Source organism: Erpetoichthys calabaricus, chromosome 1 (genome assembly GCF_900747795.2).
Source record: "Erpetoichthys calabaricus chromosome 1, fErpCal1.3, whole genome shotgun sequence".
Classification (NCBI taxonomy): domain Eukaryota; kingdom Metazoa; phylum Chordata; class Cladistia; order Polypteriformes; family Polypteridae; genus Erpetoichthys; species Erpetoichthys calabaricus.
In genome coordinates, this window is record NC_041394.2 from 253,710,847 (window position 1) to 253,731,245 (window position 20,399).

The 20,399-nt window shown below is 39.2% G+C and overlaps 1 protein-coding gene across 1 annotated transcript in view; it reads right to left on the reverse strand.

Annotated features, from left to right (window-relative positions):
* Positions 1-11,185, reverse strand: part of pfkfb3 (6-phosphofructo-2-kinase/fructose-2,6-biphosphatase 3) — a 67,425-nt gene extending 56,240 nt beyond the window's left edge. The window contains exon 1 of the mRNA XM_028814169.2: positions 11,019-11,185. Within this exon, the coding sequence (XP_028670002.1) occupies positions 11,019-11,034 (16 nt within the window). The 5' untranslated portion in view covers positions 11,035-11,185. The remainder of the gene's footprint in view (positions 1-11,018) is intronic.
* Positions 11,186-20,399: the final 9,214 nt, after the last annotated feature.

A 20,399-nucleotide genomic window follows, 5' to 3' on the forward strand; every position in this document is an offset into this window, starting at 1 on the left:
AATAGTGATTAACACACATAGAAGATCAAATACAAAACAAAAAATTTAACATGTGTGGTGGGCGTCTGGGGGCAGTACCCAGCCAGAACGCCTGGAAGGACCGGGAGAGGGACTATGCCTCCTCTGGACCACGAGAGGGCAGCAGCCCTGGTTTGTGTGGGGGCCACAGGAAAGGAACATGGAAGCTCAACCCTATAGGGGCCCGTGGTCAGCACCCTGAGGTGCTGGCGGAAGGAATACCAGGGACACGGAGTGCTCATCAGGAAGCTCATCAGGAGGCACCTGGAGCACGTCCAGTTGAACTTAAAAGGGGCCACCTCCTCCATTCGTCAGCTAGAGCTGGGTGGAAGAGGACGAAACTCAGAGGAGAGGAGTGGAGGCGGTGAAGGAAGGCTGGACAGTGAAGGGGCCCGGACTGAGGGTGTGTGGTGCAGGGGCACCGGGTTGTGTGCAGTATTGTTAATATTGTAAATATGGATAATATATGTGTTGTGGTGTTTAAACCACCGGTGTCTGCCTGTCTGTGTCGAGGCTGGTCTCCATACGTGCTGCTTTAGTTATGATGGGATTTGAGAAACTAGTAAATTAAGAGATTTTAAGATGAAGTTTATTATGCTCTACTTTAATGATAAAATAAACTATGTGATTAAAGTGGAAATTTCGAGATTAAAGTTGAAATTTCGTGCTTTTTTCCCCACTGTGTGCCTATTTTTTTTTTTCTCTGCACCCTAATAAGCTTTCATATGACACTCAGACGTTGGGCTACGACTCGCCTTTTCACGGCGACTTTGATATCTGACAACTACTTTTTGTTGTTTATACCACTGTTAAAACCAACAAATAGTACGTTTTTCCTTGCCTTCACTTGGTATTCACTGAAATTCTTTTATTTCCCCCATGCTTTTGCCATTGCCTTTCACAGAACGCTGAGCTTAAGGGCTATTTATATTAATTTGCATATTCAAAGAGGCATAATTATGGTAGGAGTTTGGGGAGTGGCAGCAGGCACGTGCGTTACTTTTCACGCTGACCAGGATTTATGTAGCGGAAGAATGTGGAAGTTGGCAAACACGCAGATTTATGCATCTGGATTTTTTTGTGTGTGCGCACCTTTCCACTTTTGTCCTTACGCCATGTTTTAGTGTGAATTCTACGCAAGGCGTTATGCATGAGGCCCCTGGGTACGTGTAGGATGAAAGGAAATGTGAGGCAAGAAATGCTGAACACATACCTAAAGCAGAAATTTTTTCCATGTTATACTAATAATGACGTGAAGTGTATAATGTGTGAAGACTTTGGTCCAAATATCAAGTAAACATGTGCGTTTTATTCAAGAATATAACCAAAGAAAAAAAACATCATTTGATTTACAAGTTGTGGTCAACAAATTAAAAACTCAAGCTCAAATGTCAATTGAGAGGAAGTTGATGCGTGTTTTTGAACAGTGCAGAGGTAAGAACTGCTGCCTTATAACCCAAAGGTACCGGGTTTGAGTCTCTGTGCTCAGAGTATTGAGCTGCTGCTATTATTATTACTATAATATAATAAAAACATACATTTGATTTGAGTCTGTAACACCTGGTGTAAATTTTGGCTACTTGTAAAAGTTAGCACTTGTTTTTTGTATTATTCAGTTTTATTCTGTCAATGACGTTCACGTGGTGCAACGAACTTGCCTCTCCCTCTCCCTCTCTAAGTTGATGGCATTTATCTCCATTCTTTTCACGAGAGCAGTGATGACCACAGTTGGTGCTGTGGCTGATGCCTGCTCAGAACTATTTGTTGTACCGGCAATCAAAGATACAATGTCCCATGACCACTATCAGACTAACATACGACATTTGCGCTTTGACAACAAAGACACCTGTGGAGAATGTGTGAAAAACGACAGATTTGCAGTGGTTTCAGACATCTGGCATCCTTTTCTTGAGAATTGTGTTCTGAGTTACAACCTAAGGCAAAGAATTTCTGAGTCTGTGGTCATAAAGTTTATGGAGCCGTTTCTGGACAAAGGCAGAACCATAACAACAGACAGCTTCTTCACAGCACTTTCCCTGGCTAACAGACTGCTGACACAACTCTGCTTGGCACCATACGTAAAATGGGACTTCTTCCTGCAGCTAAAGTCACTTCAGTATGCAAGCAATTCACCACGCTAGTGTTTAGATCTGGCAGTGCCATGCTGATGGTGTACATGCCCAAAAGAAGTCTTTGATTTCATTCTTTGCAACTTGTAAAAGATATCACTGAAGGGGGAGTAGAGGTAGCAGGAATACACAAGAATGATTTTTCAGACAGAGAAAGATGTATTAATCATCACACTCTGAAGGAAAAGTGTTGTAGTTTATCACATCATGTACTATATTATGACAAAATAAAAAAATAACGGACTAAAATATGTAACAAGTTAATTACTGCCAGCACGCTGGAGCCGAGTATATTCGGAAATGTACATTTGTTGAACGCTGTAACCAGGTAGAGTCGGTTTCCAGTGCAATTTGGAAGCACGCCAAAGCCGAGTATATGCGGCGACATACATTCGGCGACATACATTCGGCGACATACATTAATTGAACTTCGCTATCGGCTAAAGTTGTTTCTCAGTGCAATTTGCCAGCATGCCGGAGCCAAGTATATTCGGCGACGTACATTCATTGAACCCCACAACTGGCTATATTTGCTTCACAGAGCAATTTGCCAGCACGCCGGAGCTGATCAGTCAGTGCTGTATATTCGTTGAGCAACCAGGTCATGACCACTGCCGGCTCCGGCAGAGCTGCAGTACCACTGTCTCTGGGATTCAGCTGCTGCACTAGAAGAGCCTGCAATCATCAGCATTTACCTCTGTGTGTTTGCATGCAGACAGTTCAAGCGCAGTTGGCTCGGTGATTTACTGAATTTTCAATGGCGTCAGTTGCACCATGAACATATAATAATTGATTGTTGCAGTAGTTTCTTTTTTTTTAGTTTTTACTGTTCATTTGCAGTGTGTAAAATGATCAATGTTGCAGTAATTGTGATGCTCTTTGCATGGAAAAAAAATACGTGTTCCATTAAAATTTCACATTTTCTTTGTGAATTGTGATGTTTACTTAAAAAGTAAAACAGTTAACATCTAAAAAGTATTTGACGTCCAGGGGTGCATTAAACCCCAAGTATGTGTCGGTTTAAGGGTTAACCATCATTGTCGAAACCTTGATATACACATTATAGTACAAACATCAACGTTAACACGTGACACTAACTTTACTCGCCAAAACTTACCTCTCGAGAGACGGCGGCAGCATCACAGCTCCAGGATGCTTGCGTTGGTATACTGTGTGCAGTCTTGACAAACAATAACAAACAATACTGCCCCCAGGCGTTCATGTAGTGCATTGCAGTTACAAAAACCAATGTGGTTCTTTGTGACTGGAGCCTCTATTGAAGGTTCTGTTTATGACGCGTCGACAATAAAAAGTCCACGTCGACGATTTTTTGTAGTTGACGTCGTCGATTACATTGACTAATCGTTGCAGCCCTAATCATGAATACCTTTGAGATACTGATACTAGACTATATAAATTCTCTTGTGGTAGACTACCTTGCCCACTGCACTTTGTGTATTGGACAAAGATAGGAGTGGAGGATGCAATTAAAGTATCTATCTGCTCCACAAAGCGTATTCTTTCCTGGGCAAAGCTGGTAGCATGGTGAAAATTATGTTTTTAGATTTGTCCAGTGCCTTCAATACTATCCAGCCATCCCTGTTAAGGGGTACATTTAGAGATATGCAGGTGAATGAGCCTATGGAGCCCTGAATAATGGACTATCTCTTGGGCAGACCACAATTTGTAAGAGTCAAGGACTGTGTTTCTTACATGGATGTGAACAACACTGGAGCATCACAAGGAATAATCACATCTCCTCTTCTCTCCCCTCAGTACACCTCCAACTATAATTATAACACCATGTCATGTCACTTGCAGAAATTCTCAGATAACTCTGCACTTACGGGGTGTACTGATAAAGGGCATAAAAAAAGAGTATAAGAGTCATGGGGAAAAGTTTGTTTCTTGGTGCAAATAAAATTGTCTGCATCTTTAACATCAGCAAAACAAAAAAACTGGTTATTGACTTTCTACGCACCAAACAGCCTCTATGTCCGGTCACTATTCAGGGAGTGAATGTAGAGGTGGAGCACTCCTACAAGTACTTGGTGGGCCACATCAATGACAGGTTGGACTAATAAGAAAGAGCAAAGCAGTCTCTTTTTTCTTAGGAGACTGTCTTCCTTTAATGTGGATAGTGACATCTTCTGCAATTCTGTGATGGCCAGAGTGATTTTCTACACTGTGGTGTGCTGGGCTGGTAACATCCCTTTCAAGGAGGCTCACTGAATTAACAACCTGATTAAAAGGGCAGGCTCAGTTAGAAGACTTGTCACTCAACCCACTGGAGGTAGTAGGGGAGAAGAGAAACAAAACTGAGTGCCATTATGAACAAGGCCGCACATCCTCTCTCAGATACACTAAGACAGTAAAACCTCAATAATCTTTCAGTCCCCACTAACTGCCAGTGTCTACCTATTACTACTACCTAACGATACACCACGAGCTATGCACATTAGAACACCTCTCCCTCATGCTAGCTTTCCCCAGCACCACGTCATGCAGTATTTTGAAATCACAGTGTCAGTTACGTACCTTCAGTTTTAATAATGTTTCGTAGCTTTTCTCTTTTTTTATAATTAAACTACTATACATCCATCCATTGTCCAACCCGCTGAATCCGAACACAGGGTCACGGGGGTCTGCTGGAGCCAATCCCAGCCAACACAGGGCACAAGGCAGGAACCAATCCCGGGCAGGGTGCCAACCCACTGCAGGACACACACAAACACACCCACACACCATGCATACACTAGGGCCAATTTAGAAATTGTTATGGCAAATAAACGTATGAGTGTGGTGTTGGAATTGTCACAAAAAATTTAAATTATTAAATGTTTACGAAATGGCAAAAGTGCCTCAAGTATTGCTTCAGTTCACGGAGTAGGAAGAACAACAGTGAATAATATAAACTGTGATGCCAAAAAAATTTAAAAACATGTCGAAACTGAAAACCATTGACAGTAATATTATTCTACATTAATGTTTTTCTGCATTGTAATTTTCTTTTTAAATTCTATTATATTATGTTTTGTTAATATGTTTGATGTGCAGGCAGCTTGTGATGCACCGTGGAGGAGGAGAAACGGTGGAATGAATGGTATAAGTGAAGGGACCGGGTGAAGGGCTTCTGTTCTGTGAGGGGGGAACTGTGTGGTGCTTTGCCCTGTGAGCACTGTGTGCTGGGCTATAAATAAACTGTGTGTTGTGTGGACTAAAACCTGTCTCCTGCCTGTCTGTGTCAGGGTTAGGGTGCATAGGCTTCACAGGTGTTATTAAATTATATATACCTTTCTTAAAAATATGTAATCCAATTTGTGTCCACAAATGTATTTGAAGGATTTTCCAATATTTCCAGCCATTAGCAGGCTGCTGTTATTATACTTTTACTGAAAAATTAGGATTTGCTGTCTATTGCACTGTGATTTGTTACTTTAAATGTTACAAATGAAAGTTGTTTGGAATAAGAATATCTGCAATATTTCTTTAAAATGCTTTTTAAAATTCTCATCCATTTTAAACAAATGGAAGAATAAAGAAATCACTGATGATACACCACTTGGCAATACTTATCCATCTTCAGTTTTCTCAACTTAAAAGGACATAGATGATGGATTTAATTCTCACACAGAAATTTGTATGTCGAATTGATTCTTCATAAATTTGGGTCATGAAGCATAGATTAGTGGGACTAATTTCAAGATGGACAAAACTACCTTGTAGGTTGATAATTTAACTCTCAGTGCAGACATCCAGCGGGTTGGCCTTTTTTTCTAAATACAGTATAATAATATAACTCAATAAGCCTTACAAATCTGTCTCAATTTCAACATACAGTACAAGCCAAAAGATTGTGGGTTGAGTTGTACAAGTGAATCATAAATCTAGCATAGAAATTTATTAGCGTAGGAGGGAAAATCACAGAATAAGCTAGCCTTGTCAAACCTGGTTAATCTTATTAAGGGTCTTGTGGGCTGCAGCCCGGCCTGGCATTATCAAATGCAAAATGTGAGTGGTGCATCGGTCCATTGTATAGGCCACTCATACCTACTCCTGCATACATAATAACACTGGGTGTGATAAGAGGTATATGGTGAAATGCAATCTTTTAAATGAATCGGGTCCTGGAGCATGCAGGCTCTGAACGAGTGCTGGTGGGCACATGCTGGAGCTCACTCCAGAAATGATTGGAGTGCTTGGTTGATTGCGCATTCACATACAAATGCAAGCAGATCTGTCAGGTACCTCATTCACACCTCAAAGTAGGTCCAGGACAACACCTGCTCCCAATTGGGCAGTATATAAGGGAGCCTGCATGGCAGAGATGGAGATCAAAAAACAAAAGAGATCAGAAACAAAAACGAGAATGTGAGAACACAGGTTATGGGAGAAGAAAGAGGCACAACAGTCAGGATCCCGTGTCACTAGGAAAGGTTTTAACCTTGTTTTTATTGGAGATATTTATGGAACATTTAAAGTTTCATATGTTAATGGATTATTTATTTATGGTCTAGTCTGGATGCACTGCACGTTTTTTTTTTAATAAAAGCACAGAACACTTTTGCACCAATCCTTGCTGACTGTGTTTGTCCTCATTTGCCCAGATCATCTTGGTTCATGAGTATTGAGGGTTCTAGGTTAAAAAGGCTGCCAGAAGCAACCAGGGAGCATGGAGCCAATCGTCATACTGGGCCAATTCAAAATCACAAATTAAACTAGCATGCACAGGTAAATAATTAAAAGAAGGATGAAAACATGGAGTATCATCTACATTAAAAACAAGACTTCTATTCAGTCTAATTTTCATGTTACATTTTAGGGTGAAATTAACTTTCACTCTTTTTTCCTTGTATAAAATATAAGCTGACAAATTTTACAGTTAAATAACTGTGCCACATACATATTAATGGTTAAAGGGGCTCTTTTTTCAGGGGAGCTCCAGTTCCCCGCCACAATCCAAAGACACACTAACTGGTATTGTGAAGAAGAGAGACTACAGTTAACCCATTGGATGTATATATGTCCTATCAATGGTTGTTTCTTGTTTTCTGTTCAATCTTAGTAGGATGAACTATGGCTTCTGGTGAACATGTACTTAAAAACATGTTTAAAAAATATGGTGATGAAACCAGAGTTTGGGAAAAAATTGACACTGAGAATAAAACTGAAAGGCAACAAGAATCAAAACTAAATAAGCAACTGCTTTCTGAAGTTTTATTCATTAAAAACGCAGCATGAGATGTTTTCAGCTGGACCATGAAATCTATAAGGCTCTCTCAGCATTCAATGGATTCTTCCTTTGTACATTACTTTCATACAGTAGATATGGATATGCATGTGCATTAACCTTCTAGTAATATATATATACTGTAGCTTCTGCTTCTGACATTTACAGGAAGTTTCACATGTTAAATATGTTAAGATGTAAGAGATATGAGTCGATGAGATGCCTAACCATCAAAGAAATTATTTACTCAATCAAACCAGTGATTTTAGAGTTGTCAGTTAAACTAGTCTCCTGGATTTGGGAGGCAATAGCTTTAGTCACTGCATTAACATGTTTGGGTGGGTATTACTGCCACACCCCAAGAAGGTCAACTGAGAGTAACTGCCAACTCTCAAATGGCAGGTACATAAGTAAGTGTGCTCTGCAATGGTTTGAAAACCACCTGGTGTGGATTCCTGCCTTGCACCCAAATTTGATTGTACTGTATAGGCAATAGTTTTGTGTGATCCTGAACTAGATGAGCAGGTAACAAGGTGGACAGATGGACACAGATGAATAAACATGCAGCAAGGTCCCTTCTAGTAGCAGTGTCAATTCTGACACTTTGGAAACTTTGGAGAGTCAAGTATCTACCCACTGCTCCTCCTGAATTGATGGATTAACAGCATGGTACTTTTCTCCAAGTATAACAGTAGTTTAGTTTATTACAATAATTCTCTCTTTGCATTTATATAGTGCTTTTCTCACTACTCAAAGTGCTTAGCAATTGTAGCTTCCATGTGACCTTTGGATAGGCAGGTTTATTAAATGAACTGGATGAATATTATTTAAACTGAAAAACACAAACAAAATTAGTATGTTTGATTTTCCTACCTGTTCCCAAAGTAAATATGGAAGAGCATTTGTTTCTCCACTGATCATTGCTCATTTAAAAGGGCTGGTTCATATATATAAAATGCTAAGAGTTGTCAGTCTGTCATGGAACCACTGGGCCTTGAGCCTTGATCTTGGACTTAATATGATGTCATAAGCGTAACATGACCCAAGAATTGGAGATGCGGCTACCTTGGCCATATAATTGGGCTTCAGATCCTACTCACAGCAAGTGGAGGTGCTTCCGTGCGATATGATTGACATGAAAAGTCTAGGAGCAACAGCTGCTAACAGTGAACCAAACTGTACAGGGCGACTAATCATTTTCATTACAAATTTAAGTTATACACTCCAAGTGCAAAAGACGGTCATACACATCATAAGGGCATGAAACACGTGATGGTACTTTTGGAAGAGTGGTCTACGTACTGTGTTTTGTAAACAAGCGCTTGAACCACCTTTCTTTTCGAGTACTTAAGGGCCAAGTGCTTCTAAGTTCAAAAATTAGCACAGCCATTCATTTTCAAGTCCATATACTCATTTCAAGGCGATAGTGACCAGTATCTTACCCCATTATTATTAGGCTCAAGTCAGGAATTTACCCAGGAGGGGTGCCAGTACACCATAGGGCACACATATAAGGACAACAGGTGGGCATTTTGACCACATAGCAATGGACTATGAAGCAAAAGTAGAATTACTGAAGAAAACCCACTGAGTGCAAGCCTAGATTCTGGGCGTGCAGGCATGAGGTAGCAAGGTTAAAAACCATGTCACCTTGACAGTAAGTTCAAATATGGCCCTACCACCATTACAACAATAAAGAAAAAATGTTAATATTAAAATACACACCAGTACTGGGTCACGTTAAAAGTAAGAAAATCTTGACGTGTTTTTACCCAGATTTAACAGGGCAACATACTGACACTTAGAAAAAGACTGTGGCTTTAAGGTACCGGGCCATTACAAAATATATATTTCGCGTAATCTTGGGATGTTCAATAATTGGTTAGTCCTGCTAGGCAGGTGATTTGATGGTGATAATTAGCGTTATGAACATTGCCCATTTATAAAATGCAAAAAGCTGCCCCAAGTGTGTGTTTGCTGTGTGTGCCTATGTATGTGTTCACCCTGCGATGGACTGGAGTGCTGTCCAGCGTTTGTTCCTGCCTTGCAGTTTATTCTAGCTGGGATTGGCTCAGGCCCAAGCTACAGCCCTGGTCTGGAGTAAGCAGGTTAGAAAATTACATGACTATATAAAATTACAGGATTAACAGGCATAAATATACAAAAATCCCTGTCGCATTATACAGGTAGGTGCTACACATTGGTGGCGGTTGAAGTGGTTTCCCTCTAAGCGCTTTGAGTTGCGAGAAAAGTGCTATATAAATGTAATTATAAATGTAATATATAAATGTAATTATTATTATTTTAAAATAAATACATATCCGACTATACACACAATAAATGAGCTGGCACAGAGGTTTGTGATGTTGCTTCAAAGCTCCCACAGTTAAGGTTGAACTCCAAGTCCCACCAGTCTGTGTAGCTTTTCACTTTTTTGCAGCAGCAGCATTGGAAATTGTCTTGCTGGTTACGCTAAAATGAAATCTGGGTGTTGTGTAAATGTGCGGACTGACAGTTTTTCCTCCTACCACCCAATAGGTGGATTAGACGAGTACAGAAATGTCTGATGGACAAACAAAAATTGCAATAAGCCAGAAACACAAGCGCAATAGAAAATATATATGAGGAAGGTTTGGATCTACTAGAGATAGGCCCTCTGGGGCGTTTACAATACTGGCACGTTCCTGGGAAAAAGATCTAAGCGCTTCTGCAAATGTTTGCCAGGGGTGACACGCTGTTAGCCGCAAATCGCGATTAAGTAGGAAACAGAGAGGGTGCTTGCTACGTGCCCTGCAGGAACAGAAAAATCGCTGACTGGCATTTGTCGGCGAACGGCAGGTTATTTGAACCAAATTATCCTTTTTTGTTTTGTTGTCAGTGTAGTTTGAAGGCAAAGAAGTTGGAAGGCCCTACGCCCCATTTTTCTTCTTATCGTAAATGCAGAGTAGTGGAGGTCGGGAATCCCAGCGCTGCCCTAAATGAGAGAATTTGCTGACTGTGCCTTCTTATTTGTGTTCACCTGCTCTTTCTCTGTTGTCATATCAAGTAAGAATTTGAAGCAAAGAAAAAAAAAATAAGGGATACACTCCACCCCAGGTCCGCGGTACAAACTGACTCCTTCGACTGTCGCGTGAGGGATGGGGGTTGAGGGGCTGTCTACCTCTAAAGAATCTAAACGAAACAACTTCTCAGCTGGGAAGTTTCCAGCAGGTTCGCACAGAATGGTGTATCACCGAATCCATTTCATCCCGTCAGGGCTGCGGGTGCTAAAAGTAACCCTGCGCTGAGCACCGCACTCACAGCTGCCCGATTAACGTTGGAAACGCCACGCGAAAGCATGGGGCCGGGATTTAAACGCAAGTTTCCGGAGATGCGAAGCAGAAGCAGCGCTTACCACAGTGCAGCATCTAATCGTATGCGTTATCTGACAACTGCCATTTCACAAAACAGCAGAGGCTAGGCAAAGAGTCATGGCCGGGAGATGCAGACCGCTGATCTGGTAACACACCGATCCAGCCACGAGATCACCTCGCCCTTTCCGTTTCGTTTTTATGATAAATAAAATACAATAGTAATCTCGACCTTGCTTATTCGAAATAGTAACCCGTCCTGTCCGGCACTAGCCAGCGGGGTACACTTACCTCTTCGTTTAGACATCGTCGGGCTCCCACCTTAGAAAACGAAGCAAAGCGGACCCTCTGCGTTTCTTGGCGCGAAGCTCACTGTAGGTGCAGCCGAATGAGGAAGTCCGCGTCGCGCACAGCCCTGTCTCCAGACTCCGCACTGCGAAACTCACCGCCCACCTAAATTCATCAAACACGCTTTTCAGCACCCCCTCTCGAATTATGGTTATTTTATCTTTAGTTGGTGAATACAAAAACTGCGCAAGAGACAGTGAAAACCAACTGTGGTATGGCATTTCCTGGCTTGTGGGAGCAGAGGCTACCCACTTGTCCTGTATACAAGCAGCGTCCACAAGGAACTGGAAAGTCGTAATGGGGTAAAGTTTTGTACTTTTGCTATATTTAGAAGTTACTGTAATAACTTAAAGGTCATGCCAACGCGAGAAGCACTATAGAAGAATGAACAAAATTGAAAAGCAGAGGTACCGTGCACCCACTGTCCAAAGTTCGTAGTGTTGGCACACTTTGCATGTTCTTCCCTGGGATGCGTGTGTTTGTTTTTCCCTCCCACACACCCAAAAGACGCGTCCGTTAGGTTAATTGGAAATTCTGTATTGGCACCAAGAATTTGTACGTGAATGGACACAGCGGTGGACTGCCGTCACTTGCATCCACCGCAATCAGGATGGAATAAGGTACTGTACTGCGACCGTGAAATAAATTGAACGGGGTTGAGAACATTTGCATGGGATAATCAACACGGGTTTCCATGTACTACAGACAGAATCCCCAAATGAACAATCCAGTTTACCCCATTCTGAAAAAGTAAACCTCTTACGTATTGTTTAGTAATATACACATATAATAGAAGCTGTTTACCAAAAACAAAAGGCTGAATTAGTGCAAGCCACCCTAATTTTGGGGTGTTCATAAGAAATGTAATGATTTACTTTATGAGGTAGAAGTACATAATAAACAAGAATAGTAGCGTCAGATTTTTGAAATATTAAAATGTGTGTATCACTTTAAATGTATAAAGTCTAAATATTCTTGATTGTAATAGAAATATGCTATTTTCGTCTTCTGAAAGAGGTCAGTGGAGGGCTAGTTCCTTAGTAAAGGATCAAAATTTAAAAGCAACATCACATACTGTATGTAATCACTGACTTTAAAATAGTCTAAAACGGTACACCACATGCTCATGTTTGAAATCTGACATTTGTAACTTTCTGGCAGTGACTCTTAAAGAGCTAGGACCACTGGTAAAAAATCAGATATCAAAAATATTGTCATGTTCATGATCAGCAACCTCGAAATAGCATAAAACCAGACTCCACATGCCTATATTACTGATTTCCATTTTTTCAACATTCTAAAATAATAATAATAATACATTTTATTTATACAAGGCACCTTTCAGAGAACTCAAGAACACCGAACAAACAATAAATAAATAAATAAAAGACACAATTATAAACAACTTAAAACATTAGAAAATCTAAAAATTAAAACCAAACAAAACCACTGTAATCATAAAGAAAAAGCCATTTTAAACAGATGCGTTTTAAGTTTACATTTGAAGAATGAATATGATTTGATGTTTCTGAGCTCGGTAGGTAATGTATTCCAGAGCTTGGGAGCAGAACGGCTGAATGCTGTGCTCACCATGGTGGTTAGATGGGCAAGAGGGACGGTCAGATGGGTGGAGGATGAGAATCTAAGGTTACGGGAGGGAATGGCAACATGAAGAAGGTCAGGCAGATATGGAGGGGCGAGGTTATGAATGGCCTTAAATGTTAATAGCAGAATCTTAAAATCAGTTCGAAACTTAATCGGGAGCCAATGAAGCTGCTGCAAGACCGGAGTAATATGGTGAATAGATGGGGTTCGAGTAATGATGCGTGCTGCAGAATTCTGGACTAACTGAAGCTTATGAAGAGATTTACTGTATTAGGGAGACCAAAGAGGAGTGAATTGCAGTAGTCCAGCCGAGAAGTGACATGACTATGAACAAGAATGGCAGTGGTGTGAGGAGTGAGGGAGGGGAGAATGCGATTAATATTACGTAGGTGGAAGTAAGCAGACCGGGTGATGTTATTAATGTGAGATTGGAAAAATAGAGTACTGTCGAGGATGACACCCAGACTCTTGACCTGAGATGATGGGGAAACAACAGAGTTATCAATAATAAGAGAAAGATTATTGGTTTTGGATAATGATGATTTTGAACCAATGAGGAGAACCTCAGTTTTGTCACTGTTTAATTTATGAAAATTCGAAGAAAACCTGGATTTAATTTCAGCAATGCAGTCAATAAGCGAAGGTGGTGGAAAAGAGGAGGTGGGTTTACTAGCAAGGTAGAGCTGGGTGTCATCAGCATAACAGTGAAAATTAATGTTATCTTTACGAAAAATATTGCCAAGGGGAAGAAGGTAAATAATAAAAAGAAGAGGCCCCAGGACAGAGCCCTGGGGCACACCTGAAGTAGCAGCGGTGGGTTGGGATGTGAAGGTTTTAAGCTGTATGAACTGAGTGCGGCCTGAGAGGTAAGATCTAAACCAATCAAGTGGAGTGTGGGTAATGCCAATCAAAGATAATCTATTAAGGAGAGTGGTATGACAAATAGTATCAAAGGCCGCACTCAGATCAAGGAGGATGAGAATAGTGATTAGACCAGAGTCAGCAGCCATAAGGAGGTCATTGGTAATTTTAACAAGTGCCGTTTCTGTACTATTCTGTGAAAAAGAGTAACTTTGAAACCTCATATCCCATTAGGGGATGGTCTGCACAGCTTCAAGTCCTTCTGATCATTTTTGCTAAAGACATCTTCATCATTACAGTGTATTTCCTGCATACAATATGGTCCCATATGGCCTTAGAATTATGGATTTTCAGGTTCTAGAGGGCCAAAAAAAGGCAGGGAGCCCCTAAAAGTGTGACATCTTGCATAACCAGACATCAAGATGAGGCAAGTAGTATATCATATGGGTATGGGGGGGGGGTGCTTTCGAACTGGGGAGTCAGGGGGTGCTGGACAAAAAACTGTTGTGATTTCAAAGCGTCCATAAGCAATCCTTATGAATGCAAAAAACAGCAATGTTCTATTGCGAAGAAAGTTTTTTTCACTTGCTCAAGTAAATTATGTTGCCTGAGCTAGTTAATTAACTAGTTCATGCTATATTTGTTCAAAATGTATTATGTTATTCCGATGAAAAATCATGTCTCACTTTCAGAATGCATTACTGTATGCCATCTGCAAAATAATGGCATGTTTTTGAACTACATGAAGGATATTCATAAATGATGGCCATCTTTTGTTATCCAAAACAGGTTAAATATCTCACTTGCTAAACAGAAAACATGGTGAATATATTCTTTATGATATTAAGTCAAATTAACTTGCTGCATATAATTCTCTTGCAGGAAACAGCACTCTAAACACGTAAAAGCAGTGTTCTGTGCTCTAATATAAAGTTTCATTTTATACTTGAATAACTCATCATAGTGTTTATCCCAAAATATAATATATAATCACAATTTTATTTAAAGGCAAAAATTGTTTAGAAAAGCAAAAGTAATTATTTAAATAAGATGCTACAATAATCTCTTGTTTTATACTCCATTTACTGCTGAATCTCAGCCTGTAGCTTGATACTTGGGTAGTTGTTATTATATACAGTAATTGTTATACTGAAATACTTAAAAAGATTCTCTTCTAAGCTAAGCCGAGACAACAACTTTACAGAACTCTCCAAGCTGATACCAGCCCAAGACTTCCTTTCATGCTTTGCTGGAACTGTGAATCTTAATGAAGTTAGAAAATTTCACAGGAGGAGTGCAGGCTGGGGCAGGATAAGAATGGTGCTGTTAGATGGCATTTCAGTCCTAGGCCAATATAACCCCCAACCAATTATTATACTTGACCTTCGAGATGAGTGGGCAGAGCAATGACAGGTGGCTGTTGGAAGTATTCAGTGTGTTGGTTATTGCTGGATGAGGCTTTCATCAAGCATTTTGGGTTGGGGAAAATGTGGAAAGTATGGAAATCTATTTACATAAAAATGTAATTTACATAAAAAAAAAACATATTTTTAAGAATTTCCCCCACATTATATTTTGGTTCCCCCTATGAAATTCTCCTTCATTTTACCATGGTCCTTATTTCCCCCAAACAATGGAGAGATTCCCTTTGACATGGCAACTCTGTAATAAACAGAGAGTGAGATTACCCAGATAAGCAGGTAAGACACCCACATTTTAGGTTTAGGTTTCTTTATTTAGTCATGTTTACACAAGAAAACATGAAATTTGCCTTCTCAGTTGCATCTAATAACAGGTAACAGACAGAATGAAATAAAACAGACAAATAGAAATAAGAAAGGTTAAGGTAAGGCAGTTAGATAAAACATATTTAGACCAAAAAAAAAAAAAAGGTAACAGGATATATATCAAAACCTTAAACATTATCTCCGATATTTCTTATTGAAAAGTCGCATGACACTAGGAAGAAAGGAGTTTCTGGAGCGATTTGTGTGGGTTTTCAAAGCAACTATCCTTCCTGATTTACTGAAGTTTAGTTCTACATGTAATGGATGTCTGTCATCAGTTGAGATGATTTCCAGTTTCTTTAGCATTGCCCTCTGACACACACTAGTCAAATCATCTACATCAGCCCCAATAACTTTAGCTGCATACTTCGTAATCTGCTGGAGCTTTTTTGAGTTTTGGTTTGTCAGACTATTAAACCAGGCAATGAAACTGAAAGTGATCACAGACTGGATCATACTGCGATAGAAGGACAACATGAGGTTCTTGTCTGCTTTAAATAGTTTGAGTTTATGGAGGAGAAATAAGCACTGGTTGCATTTAGAAAATAATTTTTTTGTACATTGCACCCAGCAAACACAATGATCAGACTTACAGATGCAGCAGTCATCAACCAATAGTCACCTTTGGTAGACATGAATGTGCGCAGCAGTCATCTTCATCAAAATCCCCATTCTCAACACCCAAGGTGCTTGAGCATGTTTTAATTTAAAATGCAATGATCACTTGTTAGCAATAAATTGTGCCCAACTGGATATAGCTGAGATGGGCTCTACTTTCAGTGACCCTTACAAGGAAAAAGTGGATTTAGAAAATTTGTGTGTGCAGTGGGGCACTTAGCAGTAAAGGTTTTTGACATTAAAGCACAATGATGCTGTTCAGGCCCCAACGTTGAGACCTTTTGTGTCACTAATCAGAATGTCCTGAATATGAAAATAATTATTTTAATGTAATTATGATTTGAAAGTTACCTTAGCCACCTGAACAGATATAAAAGATCTATATATGTTGTTAGTATTTATATAGACATGTATATTTTTTATTTTGGGAGTACAGGCAGCTAAAGCGACCTGCCTGAACTGGTAACCTTGTGGTTTAAATATCAATATCCAAGGCACTAGGACACAATGCTAGTACTGCTAAAAGTTCATTTATTTTTAAAGTGCAGAATATAGATGTAATGGTTAGCACTAATGTGCCACAGATCCAGTATCTTGCATATGAATCTTACAGTCAGTTTTCTGTATTAATTTTGCATGTTCTCCCTCTGTATTAGGTTTTGATCCAAGTACTTCATTTTTCCTTCATGTGCTAAAGAATTGCCTGTTAGGTTGATTGGTCACTTGGCCCTATACAGGTTTGAGAATATGTGGGAGTTTATATTTCAGTCAGTCAGTGCCCCATGCAGGTTAATTTCCTGCCTGGCATCTGATGCTACCAACATATAGTATATTTCTAGTCGTAATGACCCTTAATTGGATTAAGTGGGTTTGGGAATCTGGGCTCAAATTCTGGCATGGACAGTGTCAGTGCTGTGTTCACACATTCCTTCAATATGCACAAGGATTTTTTTTTTGAGGATTCTAGTTTCTCCCCATATTCAAAGTCAATGATTACCAGTTCTAAATTTGCTTTTGTATGAATGAGAAGATTGCATCTTGTAGTGAAGTTTCAACCTGTTTTAGGTTGTTTCCAAGCCTGATTAGGTATTAGTTTAGTTACCGTTTCTTGGTGTAAAAAGACTTTGAACATAAATTTGAACTGTATGAGAAGTGGGAATTCAACGTGCAGTTAGTATATGGGTGAAAAACTGGCCCAAGCATAAGGAAGCAAAGGGTTTTAAGGTACAGTATATAGAGCCTTATCAGAATTGGGTGATCTTAAAAGTGATGTCCCCCAGGGGTCAGTGTTGGGGCTGTTGCTCTTTTTATCTATAAATGACCTGACTAGGAATGTAAATAAAAAGCTGGTTAAATCTGCAGAATTGTTTGTGAAATTGCAAATAATGTAGAGAGCCCTGTTTAAGTGAATCCATAAACTATGTGTAAGTTTAAGTCTTGTGCTCTGACTGGGACACATCACAATGTTGACCTTTTTTTTAAGACATTGTTTGGCTGAGTTGATGTGTTTCTCTATCTTTGTATTGAAAATGAAAATCTTTAACATCAGCTTTTTGGAGCTATTCATTTTTTGCTCTCTCTTTATCAGAGCCACTGTCCACACTGAATGCCACCAATATGCTATGATCTTGTGCAATGAATAAGCTGGATTAGCTTTGTACAAAAATACTCTATCTACTGAAATTGAGGCCAAAAAGTTCTACCTTGATCTCATTAGAACATCATTTTTTTCCTCCAGACATGGTTTTTGTCTTACAATAGCTGGTAAGGAATTGGTGGGCAATGAGTGGTAAGTCCTTTAAGGTTGGCTATTGGCATCTTTGTAACCTCTCTGATGAGCTTTCCCTTGCCCTGTCTTCAGTTTTACGGAAATGTCCTGGTGGTGCAATGCTTCCTCTACTTCCTAATGATGGATTTCACAAAATTCTGTGGGGTATGTAAAGCCTTCAAAAAATTTTTTGTATCTTTTTTCTTGACTGTACCTTTGAATGATCAAGAACACTTCAGGGAAATCCTAACGAAAAAAAACATTTTCTTTAGGGCTAAACAGAGTCACTTTGGGGAAAATTACCTCTGGAATGTGACTGGTTTAATCTGAACACAGATACCATCCTAAAAGGTGTGCACACTTAATGCAACCAATGCATTAAAAATTCTTTGCTTTGAGTTTTTCTTTTTTCTAAAACAATTACTTTTACACGTACATATTGCTGGTTAAAGGGGAAAATGACAACTGACATGATTAATTTTCATTTCAGCTTCAACAAAGTTGGAAATGTAAAGAAGGGTATGGTGACTTTTGATGTCCTTCATTTTAATTAAAGAAAGCACACATTGACAGTTGGAATTCTATGTATAACTGATAAATGTATTGTGTACGTTTTGTTTTCTTATATTTGGGTTACAATGTTTATCTAAAAAGTGGCTTGACATTTAATTCCATGTTGATGTTAACTTTTCCTATTATTAGCTGCTGTTTATTACTAATTATTATTAAACTTGTTTTGCTTTCACTAAAAATAATGATCAAAAGCTGCATAATACTGCACAGTAACAGAAGAGTTTAAATGGAACACTAGACAAATGACAAGCACATACTGTACTACAGTGGTGTGCAAAAGTAATTAATCCTCTTGAAAGTCGTCATAGTTTTCTGCATAACCAATTAATTGTACACATATTTATCCATTCAGTATTTTTAAGGTGAACTCCTATGCTGTAACAATATATTTCCAAAGTCAAAATAAACCATTTTCTGTAGATATTTTGAATAATTAAAAAAAAAATCAAAAGTTAGCATTAGTATTCAAGCCCTATAGACTTATACTTTGCCAAGAATCCTTCTGCTGCAATAACAGCCTTAATTCCTTTGGGGTAAGTATGTACCCGTTTTGCTCATTGCTCCATGAGTGATTATTCCCCTTTATTCTTGGAAGAATCCTCTATGTTGGTGGGATGGTGTGCTACAGTTTCTCAGTTGGGTTACGATCAGGGCTTTGACCTGGCCATTCCAAAACATTCACCTTTTCGTTTTTTGAGGCATTCCAGTGTTGTTTTGGCCTTATGCTTTGGGTCTTTGTCATGTTGAAAGATGAATATTCTTCTAAGCCATCAGTTCATAGCAGAAGGGCACAAGTACTCCTACAATATTGTGCAGTATTTGTGTCCATCCATTGTCCCTACAGGTCTGACAAGATTCCCAGACCCAGCACATGAAGCAAAGCATCCACATATCATGGTGCTGCCACCAGCATACTTCACTGTAGGTATGGTGTTTCATGAGGCATGCACAGTGTTAGTTTTACACTACATGTACTGTACCTCTTTGAAGTCTGGCCAAAAAGTTCTATTTTGGTCTCATCTGACCATAAAACTTTCACCCACATCTTAACTAAGTCTTTCTTGTGCTTTGTTGCAAATGCCATTCATGATTTTATGTGGACCTTCTTAAGGAATGGATTATTTCTTGCTGCCCTCCCGTAGAGGCCTGTTTTATGGAGAGCTCTTGAAATTGTGGACCCATGCACCTTCACTCCAGTTTCAGGCAAAGAGCATTGCAGACCTCTGAGAGTGACAGTTGAATTTTTAGTAGCCTCTCTCACCAGTCAGTGTCTTGCTGATGTTTAGTTTTGAGGGACGGCCTGTTCTAGTAAGAGTCAGGATGCTGTGATGAACCTTCCACTTTCTGATGATGGATTCAACAGTGCTTAACAGGATATTCAAACTTTTCAGTATTTTTGTAGCCATTTTCTGCCTTGTGCATTTGAATGACTTTGTTTCTTACATCAGCAAAACTGCCAATTTGTCTTAATATTTGCAGTGATTGTCCAACAAAGACTATGGCCCTTACAAAGTTTATTTTATATCTCCAGAGATATATATAGGACTCACAAGTAGTACCTAATTATGTTTAATTATGGTCAAATGACTGTCACCTTAGTGTTATTTGTGATTGTCATTTGTTTAAAACTAGAGCTTCCAAAGCACAGAGGTTTAAATACGCAAACACTAACTTTTGAGATTTTCATCTTCAGTTTAATATTTACAGAAAATGGTTTATTTTGATTTTGGAAATATATTGTTACATCATAAAAGATCACATTAAAAATACTGAATGGATAAATACAGTGGGGGAAAATAAGTATTGAACACGTCAATGTTTTTCTCAGTAAATATATTTCTAATGGAGCTATTGACATTAAATTTTCATCAGATGTCAGTAACAACCCAAGTAATCCACACACACAAAAAAATCTAAACAAATAAGTCCATAAATTAAGTTAACATATGGGTAATAAAGTGGAATGAAACAGGGAAAAAGTATTGAGCAAACCTATTGAAATTAATTTAATACTTAAGCCTTTGTTGGTAATGACATGTTCAAGACACCTCCTGTATGGAGAAGCTAGTCACATACATTGCTTAGGTGTCATTTTGGCCCATTCTTTCACAC